The sequence below is a fragment of the Coregonus clupeaformis genome, chromosome 29 (genome assembly GCF_020615455.1).
Source record: "Coregonus clupeaformis isolate EN_2021a chromosome 29, ASM2061545v1, whole genome shotgun sequence".
Lineage (NCBI taxonomy): Eukaryota > Metazoa > Chordata > Actinopteri > Salmoniformes > Salmonidae > Coregonus > Coregonus clupeaformis.
The window spans coordinates 58,090,896-58,117,862 of NC_059220.1; the positions used below are offsets into that span (position 1 = coordinate 58,090,896).

General features: G+C 43.5%; 1 protein-coding gene across 2 annotated transcripts; it reads right to left on the bottom strand.

Moving 5' to 3' along the window:
- Positions 1–836: 836 nt before the first annotated feature.
- Positions 837–26,104, bottom strand: spire2 (spire-type actin nucleation factor 2). 2 transcript variants are annotated; one of them, XM_041890075.2, is made up of 17 exons: positions 25,797–26,104; positions 25,177–25,669; positions 19,908–19,951; positions 19,325–19,702; positions 19,136–19,210; positions 18,835–18,999; positions 18,645–18,731; positions 18,359–18,479; positions 18,065–18,231; positions 17,458–17,680; positions 3,220–3,347; positions 2,950–3,087; positions 2,651–2,718; positions 2,398–2,425; positions 2,153–2,191; positions 1,542–1,639; positions 837–1,154 (listed from the first exon to the last, which is right to left on the bottom strand). In XM_041890075.2, the coding sequence occupies exons 2-17, from the start codon at positions 25,478–25,480 to the stop codon at positions 911–913; spliced, it is 2,307 nt and encodes a 768-aa protein (XP_041746009.2). In that variant the 5' UTR covers positions 25,481–25,669; positions 25,797–26,104; the 3' UTR covers positions 837–910. The 2 variants fall into 2 exon arrangements, with proteins under 2 accessions (XP_041746009.2, XP_041746010.2); XM_041890076.2 differs by lacking the exon at positions 2,153–2,191 and having other exon boundaries at positions 25,797–26,103.
- Positions 26,105–26,967: the final 863 nt, after the last annotated feature.

A 26,967-nucleotide genomic window follows, 5' to 3' on the forward strand; every position in this document is an offset into this window, starting at 1 on the left:
ACATCAACAAGCAGACTAGACTACAACAGTTTTATAGAAATATACCTACGAAGGAGATGGACAGATCCACACTGTAGACATAGGACTTCCTTTTTACATTAGATTTATTGCAGTTGAGGTTTACTGGGTGATTGGAAAATTTGAGCAGATCGCACAGGGCCATCGAGGGTGAGAGAGGGGGTTAATGTCATTCTGAAGCAGCAGAGATAGGAGGCTGGGGTCCAGTCCAGTTTGGTGCCAATGGGACAGGTCCCTTCCAGGACCACTTTCACCCAGAACTGACCCTTACTGGTCCTCTCGGACCCGATTACATTCAGGCAGTCAGAAAGACGGTGCCACCGTGCATCATCAAGTTGGACCACAGATAATCCAAGCACATTCTAAACTAAAAAAATACTTATAATGAAATATCTCTTCTATTCAGCCTGCCATAGTGTCATTTTAACATTCCAGAAAAAAATTAAGTGTTCTGAGGAGGTGTGTCAATGTAAGATGTGTTCACAGAAAAATGTGTTATTTTGGTGTTAAAAGAGTATATTACATTCATAACTAAAACAAGGCAACTAGGGAGCTAAATATTTAGCCTACACCTTAAACTCTTGGCTCCTACAGTAGATATATCTCCTCTTTCCAATCATCCTCATCAATTCCGCTCTCACCTCTTTCCTCCTCCCTCGTATTTTGCCTTTCCTCTCTGCTTGTGAATTAAACCAGGGAGTGAAGTCAATATATGTGTGATAAGGCAGTCTTATATGGTTGTCCCTAGGCCATGTCCTATGAACCTCTCTACAGAGGAGGCAGAGAAACAACCCTTAACAAGCACTTCAGCAGGGGGTGTTTTGAGTGGGCTAGTAGTGCAGCAGAGGGGCAACCCTGCTAAGGAGGTGGGGTAAACCAACAGTCAATCTATTCACTTGTCCTTTCTCTTCAAGGTGGGTGGCTGTGGTGATGCGTGAGGCTGGGGGTGTGGCTTGGGCGTAGCTCTCTCCCTCTTGGGAGTGTTGTTGAGGATGTCCAGGCTCCGGCGGCTGGACGAGATGACATCAGCCACAAACTTGGTGCAGTCTGCACAAACATCCCGAAGGCTGCAGCCATGGGTGTACAGGTGGGGGAACTCCTCCTCCACAGACCGGCGGGAGAGAATACACAGAGATCTGTGGAGAGGGAGCGAGGTGTTATAATCCATCAGTGGAGCGCTCAGTATATAATATGACCAGGAACATTCTGGGCCTGGAGTTTTTCCTGATCAGGTCACATGGTTTGGAACAACTCTAGGCCCTTCCCATCTGTAGGGGCTTGCAGGGGGATATTAAAGACGGACTGCGGCGCAATCGGATGGGTAATTACTACAAAAAGGCTGCTTAGAGATCTGGATGAACCAGAGGCATTATACAACAGATGCTGAGAGATCTAGAGGAAGGACAGTGATTGGATTGAGCATGTAAGTTACTATTGGCTGGGGTGAGCAAAGACTTCTTCTGTTGAGGTAAAGACAGATCCAGTTCAGTGGCCATGAAGACAGACAGACAGATAAGACTCACTTGTAGACCTCACTCTTGCGACCATGGCTCTTTGGGCTGCTGTGAAAGCCCACAGTGTAGACTGGGATGTGGGCCATCTTCTTGGAAGGAATCTTCATCTGTGGCAGAGGGCGAGGGAAAGCAGAGAGTTAAAATAGGCATGGGTGAGGAGGAGGAGGAGGAGGAGGAGGAGGAAGAGGAGGAGGAGGAGAAGGTGGAGTAGGACGTTTAAAGAACTGAGTGAGATCATATCGGCAGGAGAAAGTGAAGAGGAAATGGCAGACTTGATATGATTAGGAAATATGAGAAAAGACAGAGCTGTGTGTATGAGGGAGAAACAACGTCACAAAACATCAACCACATACCACAGGCACCCAAATCCACACAGAACCACATATCTAAACTATAAACTCACACAACTCAGAACCTCACTGTACACAAACACAAGCAAGGAATCACCAAACATAACCATACACTCATATAGCATCACATACAACAGAACACACAACAGAACCTCAAGGCACAATCACAAACTGTATTCAGAACCATGAACTTACAAAACACAGAACTACACAGCACAGACAAACTGCAATCTCACACAACAAACTCAACAGCCCAGACCTCAAACCTACATAGCACAGAACCACACATCCAAATGGTCTGGTGGGTGACTGAGGCACAGTTGAAAATAATTGACATAATTAAAAGCACATAATAATACTATGAGCCAACACAGAATATCTTAGATACCTTTTGCTCGTAAAATAGATATTTTCAATACAAACAACATTAGCAAAAAGCACTGTAGAAAACATTACACATTCAAAGAACATTAATTTGCATTTACACAGACAAAGACAAAGGGACTGTAGGATACCTTTGCACTGCAGAATCCACAGACAGACCTGAAGGGGAGAGAACCACAGGGACAGAGTTAAGAATCCCCTGAATTACACTGCCAAAAACACGTAGAACACTATTCAATCAAACCCACAATGGTATGTCAAAAACAACATTATTCTTGTGCTTCTTGAGCAGAGAGGGACCAAGTTTAAATTAATTGAATATGGTGTTATTACAAAAGGAGCATGTACTAATGTAATAATACATACTGTGTAGTGTGTACTCACCTTTTACAGAGCAGGCAGCTGGATGGCCAGGAAAAGAGGGGGAACTTAATTCTGCAGCAACAGCACACCTGCGAGACACATACATATACTGTCGATAGAACCTCGCTCATAAGGCTTTGAGAGAACGTTATCATACTGTAGATAGAACATCGCTCATAACGCTTTGAGAGAACATTATCATACTGTAGATATAACCTCACTCATAAGGCATTGAGAGAATGTTATCATACTGTAAATAGAACCTCGCTCATAAGGTTTTGAGAGAACGCTACCAAAGGATGTGACGTCACTGCCTGTACCTTGCCTCTCCTCAGATTGTAATACAGTTCCTTGTTCTGCAGGTACTTCTCCATCTCTGCTTTCACGAGCACACGACGCACATTGATGACCTCATCCACTGTTAAGGCAAGACTCTCCACTGGGTGACTGAATTCCTCCTTACAGGGAGGGGGAGAGTAGGTAGAGGGAGTTAGCTAGTATAATATAATGGTCAGGTCAGGTTGAAGTGGAGCAGAGAACACCCAGGGTAAACAGTGTGGAGAGGTTATCAAAGATAATGGGCCACTCACCATCCACTGGTGTTTATTGCCATTCCGAGAACTGGAGCCGGTCTCAGCTCTCTCTGTGGTCTCATCCACTGAGCTGAGAGAGAGACGGGCAGGGGAGGGTGGCACCCAGCCTGGCACAGGAAGAGAGGCTGGGAACAAGGAGATGGAGACACAGAGGAGAGAGCAAGAGAGAGAGAGAGAGAAGCTTTGAATCACAGTCCATGTTCTTCTATTGAGTCAGAGCTCTGATCATCCAAAAGTGTAGGCTACATAAATTAGGTGGCAATTAGATAAATGAGTGGTGACATGTTTTATCTATTTGTTTTTAGTAGGGTATAACACATGCTGCCAGAAACATTTGCAAATCAGATCACAGTGGATCTTTGATGAGTATGATATGAGGTCCATTTTTCTAACATTCAAGAGAGTAACTCAATTGGGGTCAGAGGAAATAAAAAGTAGGCTAGGTATTAGTATAAATACTTTCTACAGGACATAACCTCTAAGACTAAGTACCAACCTACAGTTGAAGTCGGAAGTTTACATACATGTGTCAATTCCTGACTACAAGCTACAAGCCTAAATCCACCCAGGGTGCTCAAAGCACTCCCAACCTGCAGGGGCAACCATGCAACCGGAGCTGTTGAAACCAACCACCAGGAAGTGCTCTGGGGACCATATTAACGTGCGCACCCACAAGCAGTGCATGTGCATGGCACCGAAATGTTTGGTAAAAGCTTACTTGGCTCTCACTCATTCCTGAGAAGAGATACCAATGACCACGGCTCCTGATCATCCAAAGACGCAACTGGTAGGACAGAATGTGTTGTGAATTCATGCTTCTATATGCCCTTTTGTTTGGTTGTAACATACAATACAATTATTAATTAAATTAAATAGTGAAGACTTCATTATGTGAACGTAGTACTTGACAGTAACGTTACTATAATCATGTGTATTGTTAAATGTTTAATTAGGATATTGATATTTAATTATTAACTTGCAATGATCCTAGGTTAATCTAAATGATGAAATGATTGTTTGGTTAGGTTGAGGATTCAGTAACATTAGTTTATGCTTATTTTGAGAAAGTGGAATTGAGAGTTATTTGTAACTAATCCATGGGTTTTGTTTGTGTGTTTGAAGGTTATCAACCTATTCTGTTCCATCTTTATGACAATAAAAAATCATAAAGTGAACAGTTTTGAGTTGTCCTTTGCGTTCATCAAGGATAAAGCCGTTTTCAAGTTTGGGCAGAGCTGTGGTCAGCCAGAAATCACGCAGAACTTGACAGTTGATAACCAGCGCGGCAGTGAGGACGAGGATCAAAGGGCTGAAGTCAAGCTGTCGACGCAAAGGAAGAATTGCCTGTAAAACTCTACACCATGGCCAAGGAAACTTTTGGGAAAACAGTCAAGCAACTGAAGCAAGAGCGGACCTTAGCCAAATCTGCTTTCACCAGACAAGCGAACTACCTGAGTAAAGCTGCAGCTGGTATGATTAAGCATGAACTACAAGAGGAGTTCAGCAAGCTCAGTTCCCTGGCTAGAAGTGTCGGTGATTCAAATGATGACTACGCGGGCTGGCCTACTGGCTGAAGCGGGAACTAAGGGAGATGAAGAGGTCAAGCTCGACAAGGACCAGCATGCTGATCTTGAAAGGACGATTGAAGAGTGCGACATGAAATTGGAGGAAATCCGAGAGGCAGTCCAATTCAACCTCTGGCCAAGATACGGTAAAGAGGAGGTAGACTTTGCAATCCAAGAAGCGGAGAAAGCCTGTGACAGAGCCAAAGAAACCCCCGTCACTGCTATTAACAGGGACGGCTATGAACTACAGCTGGAAAGAGCGAGGAAGCTAATCCATGATGCAAGTGAAAGCCTGAAAGACTGGGAAAAATGGGTCCCACACGATGAGACTGCAGATCTGAAAGGCAGAGTAAAAGATCTGAGAATATTCGGCAGTAACCTCGAGGCCAAAAGAACAGAATTCCTCATCGCACAGAGAATTGCAGAAGAGGACAGAAGACCTACAGAGCTTCAACCAAGAGCAGTCCCACAACCAGTGGTGAGAATAAAACCAACCAGTCTACCTAAATTCACTGGGCTTAGGAGGAATTTCCACAGATGGAGGAAAGACTGGGAGAGCCTGCAAAAGCAGGGAGAGCCGACTGGTTCAGTGGAGGTGAAGAAGTTTCAACTTCTTGACAGTGTGGACGAGAGAATATGTAGAGACCTGCGCCTGTCATCATATAACAGTGCTGAAGACATGTTTAGAGTACTCCAAAACCGGTATGGAAACAAGCCAACAATTGCTTTGGAGATAATTGAGGACCTGGAGAGGATCCCTCCTTTAAAGTCACACCAACCAAGGAAGGTTATTGACCTGATTCAAGCTGTGGAAAAGGCCCTGAATGACCTCACGGAGCTCGAAAGCAGTGGAGCCATAAGGAATCCCCTTGTCATCAGATCCATAGAGAGCAAGCTGCCGGATAACATGAAGAGGGACTGGCTGACATTCATGGTCAACCCAAGAAATGGAGTCACACCTGACAATCACTTCGACAGCCTTCTAAGATTTTTAAAGACACAAGAAGACATACTGGAGAAACTGGATCAGTTGGGTGTAAGTGAAAACCCTGAAAAGAAAGCTACGTACCCGGAGAAGCGGTATGCTTCCACAAGGTCCACGAGAAAGGGAGGATGCGTTGTGTGTGGAGATGAAAAGCACCGTGAGAAGATTTTCTTTTGTAAGCAGTTCAAAGAACTAAAGCCTAGTGAGAAGCTGAATGCTGTCGAAAGACTGGGAGCATGCAGAAGATGCCTCAGATGTCATGGAGAGGATGAGGAATGTACGGACACTTACCTTTGCAGGAACAGAGACTGCAAAAGAGGAAGCTCCTCGGATCACCATTTCTTTCTCTGCCTTAAAGGAGGGGCTAAGAGGAAAGAATACGTGAAAGTGGAAAGACCCAGCACCAGGAGGCAAACATTCACAGAGGAGCAAGAGAGATTAATACGTGAGCTCACCCCGAACATGGCAGACAATTTCAGGAATGCTTTCACCAACATGGCAAAATCACACTGCACTGGAGGAAGCCTTCCTGGGGTAATGGACTCAAGCACACGTGAATTACCAGTTATTCTTATGCTTCTCGAAGTAACTACTAACGCAGGGCAGAAAATTGGAACTCTCATTGACTTAGCATCAGACACCAACTACATCACTCACACAGCCGCCAGGAGACTGAAGCTTCGAAGTGAAAGGATCACACTAGTCGTCCATGGAGTTGGAGGCATGGCCATGAAGGTGAAGACCAAAAGATACTTACTCAAGGTGAGAGTCAAGACACCAAGAGGCACGGAGAAAGCTCATGAGCTGATCTGTTATGGGTTGGATGAGATTGCAAAAGTTCACAGAGCAATCAAAGCACAACACCTCAAGAAGTTCTTCCCCGATACCAACCTGGAAGACCTTCACAGACCAGAACATGTTGAGCTTCTCATAAGCCACCGGGAAGGAAGACTTGCTCCACAGAGAGTAAAGGTAGTAGGAGATCTTGTCCTGTGGGAGAGCCCTTTAGGAAAGACCGTTGGAGGAGCACATCCAGACCTCTGTGAAGTAGTGGACATGGCCCTGCACAATTCTGAAACTCATTTTGCACGATCTATGAGAATCACAGCAGTAAAGTATCAAGAAATTGCTGAGATGCAAGAATCTAGAGCTGAAACTAAAACCACTGTTATTGGCAAAGAGTTCTTGGACTGGTGGAAGTGGGACAGCATTGGTGCGGCCTGTGAACCCATGTGTGGAGGATGTCGTTGTGGTAACTGTCAACCAGGAGGCAAAGACATGACTCTTAGTGAAGAAAGAGAGCTTGAGATAATCAGGCAAGGTCTCAGTTACGTGGAGTCAGATGTGCATAGTCAGGAGCCTCACTGGGACACAAAATACCCTTGGATTGAAGATCCAAGTTCCCTGCCCAACAACAGAAGCGCAGTGGAAGCCACGTTTCTGAGGACGGAGAAACAACTCAAGAGAGAACCAGATTGGCGTGCAGCATACACAACTCAGGTTCATGAGATGGTGGAAAGGAAGGCAGCAAAGAAACTCACTAGAAAGACCATTGCCGACTGGAAAGGTCCAGTATGGTACGTCAGTCACTTGATAGCACCAAACCCACACTCTATAACTACACCTGTCCGACTGGTATGGAACAGCAGCCAGAGGTTTAGAGGAAGCAGCATGAATGACCTTCTTCTGAAAGGGCCTGATGTACTTAATCCTATTCGAGCGGTACTGCTAAGGTTCAGGAGAGGAATCCATGCTGCTCTCGGCGACATCAAAAAGATGTACAATTCTGTGTGGCTCGAAGACCTGGAGATGCACCTCCATAGATTCCTCTGGAGAGACGGGGATGATGGGGACATTGAGGAATATGCCATCACCAGGGTCAACATGGGCGATCGACCAGCAGGGTGTATCGCACAACTAGCCATGAGAGAAACAGCGAAGTTGCCCATGTTCACACATCTGAAAGAGGAACGGAGGGTCCTTGAAGAGGATTCCTACGTAGATGACATCCTGACATCCCATAATGACCTGGAAAAGCTAGACGGAACCACCAAAAAAGTCGAAGAAATCCTAAAGGCAGGTGGATTCTTCCTCAAGCCGTGGGTCCGATCAGGCCAAAGTGGGAGGCAAACATCGACATCAGAACATCCAACATCATCAGATGAAGTCTTCATCCTCCCCAACCAAGTGAGAGAAGGAGACAACAGAGCCCTTGGAGTTGGTTATTTAGTCGAATCAGACAAACTGTACCTCATGACCTCGATAAACTTCTCAAAGAGACAAAAGAAGATGAGGATCAGTCAAGATCTCGTTGGAGAGGAAGTGAGAATGAAAACTCCAAACCCACTGACCAGAAGGCAACTGCTTAGCCAAGTAGCTAGTTTGTATGACCCAATAGGCCTTGCAACACCTGCCAAACAGAAAGGAGCCATTTTAGTCAGAAAAGCATTCCAAGAAACTGGAGGCAAAACTCTAACAAGAGACACATGGGACACACCTCTGTCTGAGAAACTTAGAGGAGAAGCAATCCACCTGTTTGAGGAATACACACGCCTCAACCAAATTACCTTCCATAGAAGCCTGACTCCAGTCAAAAGGATTGGAGAACCCTGGGGAATAACATTCTCAGATGGGAGCGACCAGAGTTATGGAGCAGTGGCATACTTCAGGTGGGAGACCGAGCAAGGCATCCTGGTCCGACTTGTTGAGTCCAAAGCCAAGCTTACACCACTTGACCAAAAAGGGGAGAACCAGTGAAGGCTGAAGTCTGTGGTGCTGTGTTCGCTGCAAGACTCAGGAAATACATTGAAAAGCACAGTCGGATGCAAGTAGGACGTTGGATCCATCTGTTAGATAGTCAAACTGTGCTGGGTGCAATCCAAAGGGACAGTTATGGGTACCAGACCTTTTTTGCAAACAGAGTGGGAGAGATCCAGAAGTCCACATCAGTTGAGGACTGGAGATGGATTCCAGGTGAGCAAAACATTGCTGACCTCATGACAAGAGGAGCAACCCCAGAGGACCTCAAAGAGAACTCTGTGTGGCAGAACGGCCCAGAGTTTCTGAAACGACCTGTAGAGGATTGGCCGACAAAGTCAGCCAAAGAAGTCGCTGCAGATGCCAAAGAAGGCATAAACAAGCTCCAAAGGAAATGTTTTACAGCAGCCCTGACCCGAGCGCAGGTGGGGAAAAAAATCCAACATGCTCCACGTATACCAATATCTCCAACCTCTGACAAAGGTAAAGACCTGCAAAGCAGCCCTAATGGAAGAGGGCACCAAATCCAAGTCCAAAGACCACCTTCTGGTTATTCAGTAGGGAATATCCTTAACATCAGCAAGTTCAGCAGTTTAACCAGGTTGACAAGAGTCATTGCCTGGGTGTGGAGAGCTGCCACAAGGTGGAAAGAAATGCTAGCCAAGACCACCACCACAAGCAAGCCAAAGAAAAAGGAAATTCCTTCAGCTCTTGAGATCAAGTCCAGAATCAAGAAAGCTACACTTACCATCATGGAGTGTGAAGATGCACTCAGGGATCTCTTCCTTGCAGCCCAAAAGGATGTAACCTGGCCAGACACCACACTCAGCAGGCTTGCTGTGGTCAAAGAGGAAAACACTGGACTCTTGCTCTGTGGAGGAAGATTCCAAATCTTTAATGAAGAAAAAACTGCAGTACAGGCTTGCCAGAGTTATTGACGTTAACACTGACAAGAAGGGAATTGTGAGGGATGTATATCTCCGATCCTTCCCCAGCTACCCAGTCGCAACCGTGAAGCCCACTAAAAAGATGGAAAAACATTCAATCAAGATACCAGCAACAGTTCTTCACAGGGATGTCAGACGGATAGTTGTCTTGCTTCCAGTTGAAGAGCAGCAGCAACAGGATCAAAAATAGAGTAACTGAATCCAACACATCACAGTTCTGTGTGACCTCCTTGGGTTGAAGAACCAGGAGGTCAAGTGGGAGGTGTTGTGTCAATTCCTGACTACAAGCTACAAGCCTAAATCCACCCAGGGTGCTCAAAGCACTCCCAACCTGCAGGGGCAACCATGCAACCGGAGCTGTTGAAACCAACCACCAGGAAGTGCTCTGGGGACCATATTAACGTGCGCACCCACAAGCAGTGCATGTGCATGGCACCGAAATGTTTGGTAAAAGCTTACTTGGCTCTCACTCATTCCTGAGAAGAGATACCAATGACCACGGCTCCTGATCATCCAAAGACGCAACTGGTAGGACAGAATGTGTTGTGAATTCATGCTTCTATATGCCCTTTTGTTTGGTTGTAACATACAATACAATTATTAATTAAATTAAATAGTGAAGACTTCATTATGTGAACGTAGTACTTGACAGTAACGTTACTATAATCATGTGTATTGTTAAATGTTTAATTAGGATATTGATATTTAATTATTAACTTGCAATGATCCTAGGTTAATCTAAATGATGAAATGATTGTTTGGTTAGGTTGAGGATTCAGTAACATTAGTTTATGCTTATTTTGAGAAAGTGGAATTGAGAGTTATTTGTAACTAATCCATGGGTTTTGTTTGTGTGTTTGAAGGTTATCAACCTATTCTGTTCCATCTTTATGACAATAAAAAATCATAAAGTGAACAGTTTTGAGTTGTCCTTTGCGTTCATCAAGGATAAAGCCGTTTTCAAGTTTGGGCAGAGCTGTGGTCAGCCAGAAATCACGCAGAACTTGACACTTAGGTTGGAGTCATTAAAACTCGTTTTTCAACCACTCCACAAATTTCTTGTTAACAAACTATTGTTTTGGCAAGTCGGTTAGGACATCTACTTTGTGCATGACACAAGTAATTTTTCCAACAATTGCTTACAGACAGATTATTTCACTTATAATTCACTGTATCACAATTCCAGTGGGTCAGAAGTTTACATACACTAAGTTGACTGTGCCTTTAAACAGGGGCCTGTTGCACAAAACTAGGATAAGGGATTAAGCCAGGATATCTTGGTGATCCTGGCTCAATTGATCCGTAATCCGGTTGCACTAAAGATGGATAGGGGGCAGGAGGATATGTTATGGTATAAATTACCATGGAGATTTATTCTGTGGAGCTAGCCTGCTCCAGACCAGGCTAAATTCCAGGATCTATTTAATCTCATCCCTAATGTCAGTCAGCAGTCACCACAAATGGAAACCAATAGTTATTTCACTGCTCACTATACATTGTTATCACATATAACTAGACCCACTGTCATTATTTAAACGTTTGTGATCATTAATTTCAATGATTTTGGATAAAAAAATGATTTTTAGATGATGTTGCTATCATTAGATAATTTACAGTTTCCCATAGACTATAAGGCTATATATAAAATGATAGAATATTAGGGCCACAGAGGGAAAAAAACACAAGTCATAATATTGTAACCAGTTGTTTTAAAGGAGGACAGTTGTTAAAATGACAGATGTGGGGCATTTCGTGAAATTGTACTTCAGTATGGTTTCATAAACAAAGACATGCTGATGTGCCAGAATATTAAGTATCACATTGTCATAAGTATCAAAACTGTAAAAACAATATGTAGCTTTTCTGCAGAAAGAACCAGCCTCATAAATGTATGACTTTATCCTTTTTCTTCAGTGTGGCCCTAGTACTCTGTCATATAAACAAATACACATTCCATATGAATATAAAAACACAATGTGTAACATTATGTTCCTTTATTGAATAAGGACAAAACAAAGCAGGTAAACCATCAGCTCCTTTCGAAACTGAAGTCACAGTGACTCTACAAGATGGAAAGCACAGAATCCAAGCATATTATACAAAATGATACATACACATTCAAAGGTCTGTATATAACACACCCTGCATGTCTGCACACTAAAATAAATGCAGGACAAATCCATACACATCAACTGAACAGACAAATGAATGGATGCAGTAGCCTCCCTGCAGCCTTGTATTACACACAGTATACCGCACAAACATCATAAGAGGCCAAATTCGTAAAAAACGAACCCAAAAAAACACAAATTCCTCTGCCACCGCAGGACATATTTAACCAAAATTGAAAGCACACATACTAACTAAAATAATTCAACACATATTGGTCCCTCAGCAGCCGACCACTGTCGTCATCAGGAAGATTGCCGGATTGTCCCAGTCCATGGCTGGTGGCACTCTGGGGGCCCTCTCCTTCCTCAGGCAGGCCACATTGTGGAGGACAGCACAAGCCACAGTAATATCACATGCCCTAACAGGGCTGACCCTTAATTTGTGAAGGCAGTGAAAGCGTGCCTTCAGGAGGCCAAAGGTCATTTCAACTCTGGCCCTGGTCCTGGCATGGGCATGGTTGTAGGCCTGCTGTGCTTCCTGGGGGTCTGTGAAAGGTGTCAGGAGAAAAGGCTGGCAGCCATACCCCCTGTCTCCCAGCAACACACCAGAGAATTCACCTGTCAACACAAATATCTCATCATTACTACCTCATAAACACAGTGATATTCTTGACACAGCCATGATGGTTATAAATAGGGGTTGTGTGGCTTACCTTGTGATAGGCACTGATAGATTTCAGAGGCCCGAAAGATTCTGGAGTCATGGACTGAGCCAGGCCATTTTGCCACAACATTGCTGATCACACAGTCAGCATTGCAGACCATCTGAAATCATAAGATGAGGAATATTACACCAATCAATGCACATCACTGGCAATGCAGAGTGTTCGTCAATGGACAATATCAAAAAGTTATGTTCACCTGAACATTAATGCTGTGAAAGGATTTCCTATTCACAAAATCGGCCTCATGGGCACCTGAGGGGGCTTTTATCCTTATGTGTGTGCAGTCCACTGCACCAATGACATTGGGGAAACCTGTCACACAAAGTAATGAGTATCCTACTATGTGTTAACAGTTGTCCTGTAATTTGTAGATCCTCTTACCTGCAATCCTATAGAACTCCTCTTTGATGTCACAGAGTCTTCTGTGGCCAGGGAAGGAGATGAAGACATCTGCTAATGCTTTGATAGCCAGACACACACTCCTTATTGTGCGGCAAATTGTGGCCTTGTTCAGCTGTTCTGCATCCCCCACTGAGTACAGGAAGGCTCCACTAGCAAAAAAGCGCAAGGCCACACAAACCATTTGCTCCACACTCAGTGCATGGCTCCGTGCAGTGCGGTGCTTAATCCTGGGACCCAGTAGTCTGCATAGATACCTGATGCCATCTGCAGAAAACCTGTATCTTTCATATAGATGGTCATCAGGGAAGGCCAGTGGGTCCAACCGGTCCCTGAAGACCCTTTCTCGCCTGAAGGCTCTCCTCCAGCACAAGTGCTTCTTCATCCACCACATCTCGCCTACGAATGGGCATGCCATTGTCAGAGCAGAAAGGACACACAATTTTGGGCCTTCATATAGGCTAGTGGCCACACCTGGTGCTGGGGGGTGGGCAAAGAGGGCGATGCCTTATAACGATGACTTGGTTGTACTGATTGCTGGGAAAATAAAAAAAACCTTAGAAAGATGCCACCGTCCTGTGTGCTCACAATAAGAGCTCATATGTCATGGCTCACTTGACTTTACGAGAATATACCTAATTTTTATTTTGAGCTGTGTCATCTTCTTGGAGCTGGGGGAGGAAAGAAAAATAATGATTAATACATTTGTGTTACAGTTAGCATACAGTGTACATTGAAGGCATATCTCACCTCCCTCTCAAGTTTTTTTTATTTCAAGGTCCAGTTTCCTAATTGTCCTCTTTTTTATTTCGGACTCCAGTGCAAGATTTTCCATCTTTTTCTTCTTGTACTGAATGTCTATGTCTGCCAGTTCTATTTGGCGCCGGAGGTGGTTGCCATACAACTTTCTGATAGCTTGTGAGCTCTTGAACACAATACAATTAGCGCAGCTGGAATTTGGCAGGATGTGGTGTCCTTTTATTAATACGCACTATGTTGCCAGGCTGGTTTCCCACTGTATAGCATCTGGGTCCTGTAAAAGAAATTAGATTTTTGATTTTGATGAGGACTCCTCACCATTGTAGAGTAAATAGTACTTTCACAGTCTTAACATGATACCTCATGCCTTCTGGAATCCAGAGAGATGGTCTCCTCCTCATCATCGTCTCCATCATGTGCTGTTGCTGCTGCACTGGGGCCTTCACCCTATCACATTTAATCGGATTCATATTGAAGCTAGTAGACAAGACATGCCAGGCCTACAGTATGCAGCTTTGATGGAGTACTCACTGGATCAGCATCGTCTGGTGCTTGTGCTGGTGGCTCTAACAGGAACACAGTGCTGCCAGACACTGCAAGGCAATAGGTAAACCAAAGTCAGACAGTCCAAATTGATTCAATATGAATGTGGTTGTATCCCATGTAGAGATGGAAGGACATACCTTGAATGAAGCGGGTGGCATCTTGGGGAGGAACCTATGCTCGTCTCTCTTTCCCCCAGGGATCCCCTCTAAGACGGGCCTGCCTTTATTTAGCTCCAAGGCCATGTCCTCTGCTGGGGGTAAGGTCAGCCTTTGGTGACCCACCACCCGTGCCTTGTCTGTGGGTATTCTTTTTCACTGCTAAAACAGTACAGACAATGTGTGAGCAGGCACCTTCTGGGTACAATATATGCTTGTGCTTTGTTAAATATTAGTCAGGGACCATACCATTCTGCAGAATGTTCTTGTATTTGATTTTGACCTGCTGCCATGTCCGTTTTGCCCCGTTCATGTTTAATCTACACACACACACATTTAATGGAGTCACACTGCAAAAAATTACTTGGTATTTTTGTCTTGTTTTCAGTAAAAATATCAAAAAAATTTATCATAGCTTTATACAGTGTGATGGAGTTACTTTACACAATTTCACTCATATCTGCAGTGCATTTCAATTAAAAAATTTAACCGTTTCATAATTACAGTACAACTGCATTTTTGGAGATGTGAATTAAATATTTGAATTGTAATTGTGATGTTTCAGCGGAGCGGTGAGTGTATAATTGTGCACTACTTACGCATTCAGGCGGTCTGCAATACTTTGCCACGCTTTTTCTCTTTGCTTTATCACTGTGGCGGTGTTGCCTTTCTTCTTAATTATATCGTTTACCTCCTCGTATGCCTCCACGAGGATTTGTGCTTCCGACGGGGAAAAGTACGCGGCTCTAGTTGCCATGGTAAATCAGTTAATCTGTGATCTGTGGCGGGGTCTATTTGAGTGAGCCGTGAGCGCGCACCTATCCAGGATTGGTTTCACCTGGCTTAATGAATCCGTGTCTGCTCATCCTGGCTTGGTCTTTGTGCAACCAATTAGCCTGGACGCACATGTTTTGGCTTCATTGAGCTCAGCTGAGTCATTTATCCCGGATGTCTTAATTCTACTTTTGTGCAACAGGCCCCAGCTTGGAAAATTCCAGAAAATGATGTTATGGCTTTAGAAGCTTCTGATTGGCTAATTGACATCATTGAGTCAATTGGAGGTGTACCTGTGGATGTATTTCAAGGCCTACCTTCAAACTCAGTGCCTCTTTGCTTGACATCATGGGAAAATCAAAAGAAAATCAGCCAAGACCTCAGAAAAAATATTGTAGACCTCCACAAGTGTGGGTCATCCTTGGGAGCAATTTCCAAACGCCTGAAGGTACCACGTTCATCTGTACAAACAATAGTACGCAAGTATAAACACCATGGGACCACGCAGGCGTCATACCGCTCCGGAAGGAGACGCGTTCTGTCTCCTAGAGATGAACGTACTTTGGTGCGAAATGTGCAAATCAATCCCAGAACAACAGGAAAGAACCTTGTGAAGATGCTGGAAGAAACAGGTACAAAAGTATCTATATCCACAGTAAAACGAGACCTATATCGACATAACCTGAAAGGTCGCTCAGCAAGGAAGAAGCCACTGCTCCAAAACCGCCATAAAAAAAGCCAGACTGCGGTTTGCAACTGCACATGGGGACAAAGATCGTACTTTTTGGAGAAATGTCCTCTGGTCTGATGAAACAAAAATAGAACTGTTTGGCCATAATGACCATTGTTATGTTTGGAGGAAAAAGGGTGTAGCTTGCAAGCCGAAGAACACAATCCCAACCGTGAAGCACGGGGGTGGCAGCATCATGCTGTGGGGGTGCTTTGCTGCAGGAGGGACTGGTGCACTTCACAAAATAGATGGCATCATGAGGAAGGAAAATTATGTGGATATATTGAAGCAACATCTCAAGACATCAGTCAGGAAGTTAAAGCTTGGTCGCAAATGGGTCTTCCAAATGGACAATGACCCCAAGCATACTTCCAAAGTTGTGGCAAAATGGCTTAAGGACAACAAAGTCAAGGTAATGGAGTGGCCATCACAAAGCCCTGACCTCAATCCTATAGAAAATGTGTGGGCAGAACTGAAAAAGCGTGTGCGAGCAAGGAGGCCTACAAACCTGACTCAGTTACACCAGCTCTGTCAGGAGGAATGGGCCAAAATTCACCCAACTTATTGTGGGAAGCTTGTGGAAGGCTACCCGAAACGTTTGACCCAAGTTAAACAATTTAAAGGCAATGCTACCAAATACTAATTGAGTGTATGTAAACTGGGAATGTGATGAAAGAAATAAAACCTGAAATAAATCATTCTCTCTACTATTATTCGGACATTTCACATTCTTAAAATAAAGTGGTGATCCTAACTGACCTAAGACAGGGCATTTTTACTAGGATTAACTGTCAGGAATTGTGAAAAACTGAGTTTAAATGTATTTGGCTAAGGTGTATGTAAACTTCTGACTTCAACTCTAGGTATTGGTACTTAAAAGACTCAACTTTCTTTATGCGAAATGGAAAGGAAGAAGGCACTAAGTAACCCTGAGACATAACTGCATGGACTCCTATGGAGTCTAACCACACCATGGGAGTCTACAGCCATGTTAGAGCTAGGATTAGAGCAGGGTTAGAGCCGGGTTAGAGTGAGGACCAGAAAACTAGAAAACAATAGCAGGCTACATGTAGGCTAACATAAATCAGCTGCTTATGATGATATTGTTGACATTTCTGGCATGCGTGTGATGAGAAAGGGTTGACATCCCCCTAGTGGTAGAACAGGAGACGTCACTGAACCACCTTTGTTTTTGTTCTCTCCTAGCTATGGTCAACACATCTCACAAATTAAGGGGCGTAGAAGGTGGGTATGATATGAAAGAAAAACATGTATCAAACCCATTAACTGTTGTCCTTCTAGTATTTTACTGAGCTAGTTCCTATCTGTACGTCTTTATACGTTGATTAGTATCCATCACAAAACCCTTTGAGCAAGAAATCATTGTAAGCAATTTACAGAATGGATTGACACACATTAGGCCTATATGTGATTACCTCCCGACATTGAATAAGATATAAACACTATAACAAACCTTGTTCAGAATTGTTTACAAAATCCTCTATAGCATTGGTTGTTTTTTTTAACGTTTTTTAACGGTTTAGACTAATGTTTTTTCCATTGCAATTATATTATTTTTTTGTCAGGCTTGCTTTCCAACACAAATAAACATTTGACATGACGAAAATACCACTATATCTGTTTCATAAACCATATTACAGTAAGTAGCCTAATGAGTGGAGCTGCAGTAGCACATTAATACATATTACAGTAAATGTCTCCCTCTGCTTACCAAGACCTGAAACTGTCTGCAGTGAAAGGAGTCTCAGTGAGCCTACTGACCTCTGTGCGTGGAGGGTGGCCCAGCCCCTGAGAGCATGTGTAACCATGGTCTCTCCCCCCTTCGCATCACGGCCCCTTCCAGATGGGTGCAGTCGGACAGCGAGGGGAGTATCTCCCCCCTGAGCTCAGCCAGGTCGTGTTCTGAGAAGGAGCGGTCCCGTTTCATAGATGTGGGAAAACTCTCAGCACGGCAGCGCTCCCCACTGTCTGGAGACTCCTCATCCTGCAACAGCAACAAGACAGGAGGACAACAGTGAGGAGGATGAGATAGAGGAGGACAAGGAGGGGGGAGGAGGAGAAGGAGGAGGTGGTGATGGAGGTGGAGGAGGAGAAGGAGGTGATGGAGGAGGAAGAGGAGGTGATGGAGGTGGTGATGGAAGTGGAGGAGGAGGAGGAGGTGATGGAGAAGAAGAAGAAGAAGAAGAAGAAGAAGAAGAAGAAGAAGAAGAAGAAGAAGAAGAAGAAGAAGAAGAAGGAAAACATGAGTGCTTGTGTGAGACGCTGTGTTGGTGGATGTTGTAGTTATTATTTCTCAGTATTCTAAATGTAAGAGGTAGTACATTTAAATGAGAAAACAATATAGTTTCTCTTCTCTTTTCCCTCTAACCTCCAAAATGTTCATTTCCTCCATCTCTTGAAGAGTAGGGGCTTTGAGCAGAACACGGAGACGAGAAGGGGGACGGGACCCTAGCTCTGAGACTGACAGGTCAATGCAGGAAGTAGATTTGAAATCACACGGGCAAGTGTGTGCCAGACAGGGCAGGGAGCCAAATGCTGGCGAATGAAACACAACACACAAACACTGAACTCTCAAACACATTTTACTTAGAATACATTCCACAATATGAACATACTACATGTATAGCTCTAAGTATTAATGTAGTGACAGTGATGTCCATACATCTTTTGGAGCTGGGTGGGTCCACAGGTTTCAGTTTGCGCTCTTGTTTGATTTCAGCCAGGACACGTTCATGGAGGGACTGCTTCTCCTGAGGAGGAGGGGGCAGGTTTCGCTCTGACGCCTAGCATGTAACACATCACAACATACAGACTGAGAACACAGGAGAAACAGACACAGACACATATTACCCAGTCTCAGACTGTGACACCTTGTGACATCCAAGGTACTGGCACAGCCACACTGCAGTCATGTCAACAAAACAAATTGTAGTGAAAGGGACGCTCACTGGTTTGAGTGGAGGGCGAGACCTGATGAAGTCCAAAATAAGCTCATGGGCATTTCTCTTCACCCGCGTAGGGATGTCACCATCCACCTATGGAGACAAAATGAGCGAGGGCTGGGAGATAAATACAGGAGAAATAACTACTTGATCCATTGATCAAGAGTCCTCTTATCAGTATCAATACCCAGCTCACCATGACTTTCCGCAGCTGGAACTTGCGGGTGCGGATGTCCTGCATGAGCATCTCAAAAGGTGTGAGGCTGAACTCAGTGGGCAGTGGGTCAAACTCCTGGTCCTGTACCTTCTTCAGCTTCACCCCCTGTCTCAGCTCCTTCATCAACTGGACCCAGAGACGAGTCTGAAACACACACATACACTCATGTACCTCACACACACACCCCATCAACCCAATGAAGGAACATACAGTACATACCACATATCCTCATCTACACACACAGTGACACAGATAAACATACACAATCCCCGCTTCTCACCCAGTCTGTTTGTTTAAGTGCATCGATCTCAGCTCTATCTTCCTGAGGATCCTCTGTTTTGATCTTCTTCAGCATCTACAGAGAAATGATAATACACTGATAATACCACCACTATTCAGTTAACAATGATCTCAGTGCTTTACATGTGAGTGATCTGTAATCTCTGGTATAAACAAATCAGGAACATACCTTCTTGGCATCACGGATTTTGGTCAGGAAGGTTTGTAGCTCCAGAGTCTCAACAAACAAGGCTCGGCACACAGCCTGGTAGTGCTCAGGGGCAAGGGCAGGGTTGGCCAGTCTGGAAGCGCAAAGTGTCATCACCTGACGTAATGTACCCACTGGCCTCATAGCCCCCTCTTCTCCCTCCTCTTCCTCCTCCTCCTGACCACTGTAGCCCTCATCTGTAGTTGCGTTGCCACCACCACAGTCAGCCCCCAGGCTGTGATCTCCCCCTGCCATGCGCTCAATGAGCCGCTCCAGCTGAGGACTCAGCTCCCGCTCCTCAGTGTCATCCAGTCCCCAGTCCAGGGCCTGGTAGATGGCCACGCCCAGAGACTGGACCAGCTGAGGAGACAGATTCAAGTGATAGAGGAAATAAATAGGAGTGGACAACAAGCTGTGAGGATAGAGAGGACTGGAGGGCTGCTTGGAAGATGGACTGCTCCAAATATGGAGACTGGCAAAGCAGGGTGGCATCATAGCTGGCATTCACCTATCATGACAGTGTGTTGTATGTTACAAGGTGGTGATGAGGGGTTCAGAAACTCACCTGGCGCTCTGCAATAGGTGGGAGGGGAGGTCCGTCTGTGTCATCTATGAAGACAAAAAAGTAGGCATGCAGCCGCATAACTAGCAAACACTGTTTTATACTTGCTCACCTCCCTGATATGGTCTACAGTTTTCCATCCATCTCACACATTTTTGATACAATACATGGTTCAAATGATCATTTCGATCTATGAATTTCAGAGCAGTTACATTTCTCCAGCCCCACCCCTCAGCTGTTTACCAAAAAATTGGCAGGGTGACGCTTTGTTGTTGTTTGAATCCCAGATTGCCCCTTTGACTTTGCATTTTATGGGTATAATAAAGCAATAAGGCCCGAGGAGGTGTGGTATATGGCCAATATATCACGGCTAAGGGCTGTTCTTATGGACGGATACAGCTCTTAGCCGTGGTATATTAGCCATATACCACAAACCCCTGAGGTGCCTTATTGCTATTATAAAGTGGTTACCAACTTAATTAGACCAGTAAATAGTCATGTTTTGTCATACCCATAGGATACGGTCTGGTATACCACGGCTTTCAGCCAATTAGCATTCAGGGCTGGAACCACTCGGTTTATGAATATGATTAGAGACAATATATAGTAGAAAATGCTGACAAAATGCGTCATTTTCCCACCATTTTAAAAATGGTTTTATTTAACCTTTATTTAACCAGGTAAGTCAGTTGAGAACAAGTTCTCATTTACAACTGCGACCTGGCCAAGATAAAGCAAAGCAGTGCGATAAAAACAACAACAACACAGAGTTACATATGGAATAAACAAAAACGTACAGTCAATAACACAATAGAAAATCTATATACAGTGTGTGCAAATGTAGTAAGTTATGGCGGTAAGGCAATAAATAGGCCATAGTGCAAAATCATTACAATTTAGTATTAACACTGGAGTGATAGATGTGCAGAAGATGATGTGCAAATAGAGATACTGGGGTGCAAATGAGCAAAATAAATAACAATGTAAATAACAATATGGGGATGAGGTAGTTGGGTGGGCTAATTACAGATCCCGTATGACTAGAATGCGCATTTTTCATTTTATTGTCGTCAAATTCTATATATCTCATGTGCTGCAGTCACAACTCAGCTAGCCAGTAATGGCTCAGTTTTCTGTGTGTACAGAGAAGTGCAGGGCTCAGATGTCAGTAATGACACCCGGGAGGCCTGACACCACACATTCAGCACATTAGCGCTGCAGAACCCAAGACTAGTGGAGAGGCCTGGGTGAGGGGTCAGTGCTGCTCCTTCTGTCCAGAACAAAGCGATGAAAGCAGGACTAGGCCCAGATTAACAGAGCCTGTCTGAATAGATCTGCGCCATGAACAAAGAGTCAGCCTGACACAGAGTCATAGTACTGTTCTCTCTCAGGAGCGTGAAGTCATTTCTATTCAAGTCCCTCAGAAGCTGAGTAATAGATCCTTTCTGAAGCAGTTAGACAGGTTTCATTATGGCCGGTTAGGGTCACGTAACCAATGACACAGACAGTGGCCATGTCCGAATACCCATACTAGCATACTACATTTTACATTTTAGTCATTTAGCAGACGCTCTTATCCAGAGCAACTTACAGTTAGTGCATAATTTTTTTTTTCTTCTTCATACTGGCCCCCCGTGGGAAACGAACCCACAACCCTGGCGTTGCAAGCGCCATGCTCTACCAACTGAGCTACACGGGGCCCATACTACATACTTAAATGGCATAGTGATTTCGGCATTTGATCAAGTAGAATCAAGAGTCAAGAAGAGAGAGGCCCAACTCCGTGGAATATCTGTCTCCCTTCAGCATGTGGCGTTTTTTCGCCCAGCAAGCAATGAGTTTTTGTATGGAGGTCAATGAGAGTGTCGAATTTGGTCAACAACAAAAATGAATGTTTTTTTTGCTAGGTGAGGTTTATTTGATCGAATAGAAGTTTCGTAATTCTTAAGTTGTTAGGAGTGTACTGATATAAGTAGGACACGTGACATCCTGGCAACTTTGAGAAAAAACACTTTATATCGGAGTTGTCTCAAGATGACTATGCATATTCTTGAAATGGGGCTAGTAGCATAGCATATCTCTCCATTGAATACAGGCGGTTGACGTCAGCAATCCTCATCGAATATTCAAAAAAGGATTACAAGAACGAGATGTATCCACCAATCCAAAGAAAGGAGCTAGACAGACCACCGGCCGCTTTGTGGACAACGACTCCTATTGTTAGGGCGGAGAGACATGTATCTTGTCAGTATATCCATAATCTTTGGTGGAATTCACTCGTCTTTTTTCTGACTCGTGTTTGACAACAGCTGATAATCAGATAAATTGACGCGCTATACCAAAATGAACGAATGGCGGGAATCAACGCAGTCGCGCACAGATGACGCATTCGGAGTACTATTTTCTAAATTTCACATACTATAAAAACATTTTTGCATACTATTTAGTATGCTGGTATGGGTATTCGGACACGGCCAGTGTCTCGGAGAGAACATGCAGTCTTTCATCTTGTGTCTGTCAGGTGATGATAATTATTTCGCTTTCAGGCAACGTTTTCAAGATTCCATCTCTTTACATTTACATTTTAGATTTTAGTAATTTAGCAGACGCTCTTATCCAGAGCGACTTACAGTTAGTGAGTGCATACATTTTTCACACTGGCCCCCCGTTTGGAGCTGTTTTATGTTTACTGCCCCTGTGATTTACCCCACACTCAAAATATGGACCTGGAATCTGTTGACATGGAAATATCGGGGACAAGACAAACATTTAAAAAAACACAGGGAGGTAAACATTTGTAAAAGTGCATCAGAGAGAACTATTACAGTCACGTCAAACAGTGCAGCCAGAATATCAGCAAAGTAGCTGCATTTGCATTTGTTTAAGCTGTTTTCTAGTGACATTTATTTGGATACATCCATAACAATGAGCTAATGATACACGATTTCGCCTGGCATAGAAGATGTGCTAGCTCGTCAGGACACCGTTGTTCAGAGGAGTTAGCCAACAACACAGCTAACACAATTACTTCAAACTGAAGCTGGAAAGACAGCAAACTATCTGCATTTCGTTTCGTTTGACCTGTTTTCTATTGACATTTCTTTGTATATCTCCATAAAAATTATGCCAGCTGATTCATGATTTCGACTGGCTGAGAAAAGTTGCCAGCTTGTCTGTCTCGTCCCGACTCCCTACACGTTCATTACTATGGGACAGCTGGAGACAGAAAGGTTTATACAAATCTTGGTTGTTGAAAATCAAATGCGAGTCTAAAAGAAATTGGAGATAATGTCTAGATGCTTTTTACAGTGGAGATCAAGTTTATAAATTGCCTGGCTGTGCTGATGAGCCAGTCGATTGCCCAGTGAGATTGAACAGAGTAAATAGGCATTTCAACTTTATAGCTTTAGCCGGTAGTCATTTGTGGAATAGACACCGTCTTAAATGCGGTTTTCACCAATCAACATCCAGGATTAGACCCACCCGTTGTATAATATAAAACACACCCTTAGTAACCTTGACCCTTAACGAACAATCTCTGTAACCTACTTCATTACTCCCTCATTTGCAGAGGTTAAGTAGCCTAATTGTGATGACCAGACAGGTTGTGATCTGTGATGAAAGTAAACTGTACATAAATAAACTGCAGTGTTGGGGAGTAGTGAACTATGTAGTTCAACTAGTAATTTAACTGCATTTTGCAGTAGCTTGTTGGTAGTTGAAATAATTCAAATCTAGGTAGTGTTTTCAGTAGTTCATTACTTTTTTTGCCATGCAGTGGTGTAGCTAAATACTGGAACTAAACACAACTTTTTTTTGCAAAAATAAAATATGGGTGAAGTAGGCAATCATTTCCTTTATTTTTTGGCATCAGACCAGCCTAATTTTCACTTGAAACATTGTTTTTGTGTTTAATAGGCTAAATTGCACATTCTGTTAACATGCAGTACTGTATGACCCCAAAGTGACTGTTCTTGCAATTTGTAGTCTATGACATTTCAGATTTACATATGATAATTTTTCACAAAGTAGTTTGGATGTAGTGAAGTACTTTTTAAAGTAACTTTAGTTAAGTAAACAATATTTTTCCTAAGGGTAGCTTTAGTGTAGCTTAACTTCTTCCAGTGTGAAGTAATTGGTAGCTTGGTAAACTATATTTTCAGAGTAGCTTCCCCAACACTTGTTAACTGTACCCATACTGACCAACTGCATCAACAATGCAATATAATTGGCTCATCAGCAAGGACACAAATGTTGCCCTCATTAAATTGACGGACTCTCTTCTGTAAATGGCTCCATAAGTGACGAAAACATAGAAGAACATAGAAACACCCCTCCTAAGTAAACAGCTCCCAAGACAAGATGACCACAGTGACCCTGTAGTGGGCTATCAATCACTGTCTGTGCTATTAATTATGATTTACATTGTTCATTATAGAATTTTGTCATTTCTCAATAGTAATAAAAACCCAAAAGTATTTATATATTTGGGACAAAAATTTGGCCTATACAATTCTATCTCAGCAACTGATCTATAGCCTAAACTATTGGATTAGCTTTTGTCCATTGTGTTGTGACATCATTTCTGCGTTTTGTTTAGGCTACATTCTATTACCACTACAAAGTAGCCTATTTAAAATGAAACCGAAAATCAGCATAGTGAGTGATAAGGTGATTTCATATTTTTCTCTCAGTTTTAAGTAATTTTCATAGTCACCCTTAATGTCGCAACATTTCGTAATCTACTAACCTACTATCTTTTTCCACTCCCAGTTGTATCCTTTATCTTATCATGTCATAGCCTAATGAACGGGGCTATGTCAGCAACTCTGACCGAGTTTTTCTTTGGGCCCCGGCCCCGCAGAGCACGCAGGACAGGTATTTTCTTGGCATCCAAGAGATCCTTTAACCTAATCCCTTGTGAATGGGAAGCAGATCACAAAGCTGCACAATACCTCTAACTCGAAACCTTCTGTAGCAGATACAAGGGGGGAATTGCACTGTATGAATAATTGATCATTTCGCCTAGCGGCATAATCCAAGCCATTTCTGTTATCGTGAATTGCCCATTATAAACAATATTCCATGTTGCAATTACAGCATACAAATAGCGAATCAATATCAAATTCATTGAGCAATAACTGAAAGGCCTATAATAAATTAGGCTATATTGTATGCCTAGGCTATGGTGTTAATGAAGGCATTTTGGTACGGCATTGGGCAGTCCGGAAGTTAGATCAATAAATAATATTAGCTAACAGAGCTCTCTTACGGTTGTTGCAGGGCTGATGCTGTAGGGAAACCATCCCATCCCTGAGTAAGAGTATAGAGGACGGGTCCTTCACCCGGGAAACTCCACCGGGCACAGTTGCCGGGCGCGGCACCCTCAGCCCGCTGCAGCATTGATAACACACAGCCCAAGCCTGCTCCTCGTTGATGGGCTGCTCGTAGGATTTCAACACTTCTTCAAGAGACAGTTCCCTGGGATCGCTCAGGTCCCGCGCCTCTGCCCGGTCCGTGGGAGCGGACACCCTTGAATCTCCATCCTTGACGCTTCTGTTTGTTGATCTGGCCATGGCTGCGGTAGGCTACCGATCCCATTGCTCTGTGGCCATTATCTTTTCACGCAGGGTTCTTTCCTTTCACACAGCACGCCAACTCAACTGCCACAGCTGCGAGTTACCATATAGCAAATGAAAGCGATCTTTGATCTGCAGGAATGTCAATCAGCGCCAAGGAAAGGAGAGGAGGCGGGAGGAGGAAACCTGCAAAGACAAAAAGGGGCAATCTTGTTGAAAATGTTTGACCACCAGCCAGACGAGTACTGGTAAACAATGAAGAAGAGATAAATAAACCCTTAAAGATGATTGTAATTGAGAGAATAGACCATACGCTCAGGTTTGACAGTCGGGTCCCCCAGATTATCCGCTCCACTGCAGTGCATCCCCGCATTCCCTGTGCTCCGCCCCTGTCTCACGCAGCCTGAGCATCATCCAACCAACCCACAAATCTATCGAAGTGGCGACCTCCACTCTGTGAGAATGTCAGCGCTCACATGCATATTGTTAGATAAACAAACAGAAGCAGTGGATACATCACATCAGCAATTCATTCATGAGACTCAATCCCCCTATGGTTAGGCCCAAGGAAATAATTCCGATTATAGCCAAACATTACATAGCCAGAGCTTGTAAAGGGTTTATAACTCTCAGTAGTTATTGACTGTTCATCATTAGTTAATATAGGATAGTCTAGTTTATAAATCAATAATAAACATTGTTTGAAAAGGTGTCATAACTTGAATAGGCCTACACCATTCACAAACCCTTCATACAACCTTTGTATACACTTTATAAAAAGTATATTAATATTACAGTTATAAATGGAAGATTTTTTCTTTTGATTTATTCATGCACCAGTTGGTCCAAAAATAAATAGTTCTGCATTCCCCCTCAAGCAAAGTCACAAGTTGATTATGAACAGAAAAATCCATATGGTTAAAGAGACTCTCCATAACTTTTATATATTTTTAGCCAGTAGTTCTGAAAGCAGCGCCAATTGGGTCCCTACAATAGGGTCCCTAAAAGTTGTGTACTAAGTCATCACGTAATTGCTCTCAAGCCCCTGCAGTTGTGCACAAAGACATGCACGCGCTTGGGGGCTCATCCCACAACCTCACAATGCTGTGCCGATCTGATCCTGCCTCCCACTTTAACCTTGCAACCTCATTGGACATCATTACACCTGCCAATCAACATTGTCCCTCAATGTTCGGTTGTCGCTAATTCCTTGTTGCTTGTTGTACAGATTATTATGGCAAGCAAGCGATTGTGAGGATGTCATTTTATACAATTTAAAAGTTATAGCCTAATTATATGTTTGCATTAAATGTCCTACTCCTTGAAAGTGTAATGATTTGGATGGATTCATTATTTGATTTGGATGGATGGTTGACACAACAGAAAGGTACAGCAATATTTTCTTATCTAAAAAGTGGGTGAAAGTTTGAGGTATACATTTCTAGAGCGCATCAAAGTTCTGTGTGTGTTGTGTCGTGATTTCT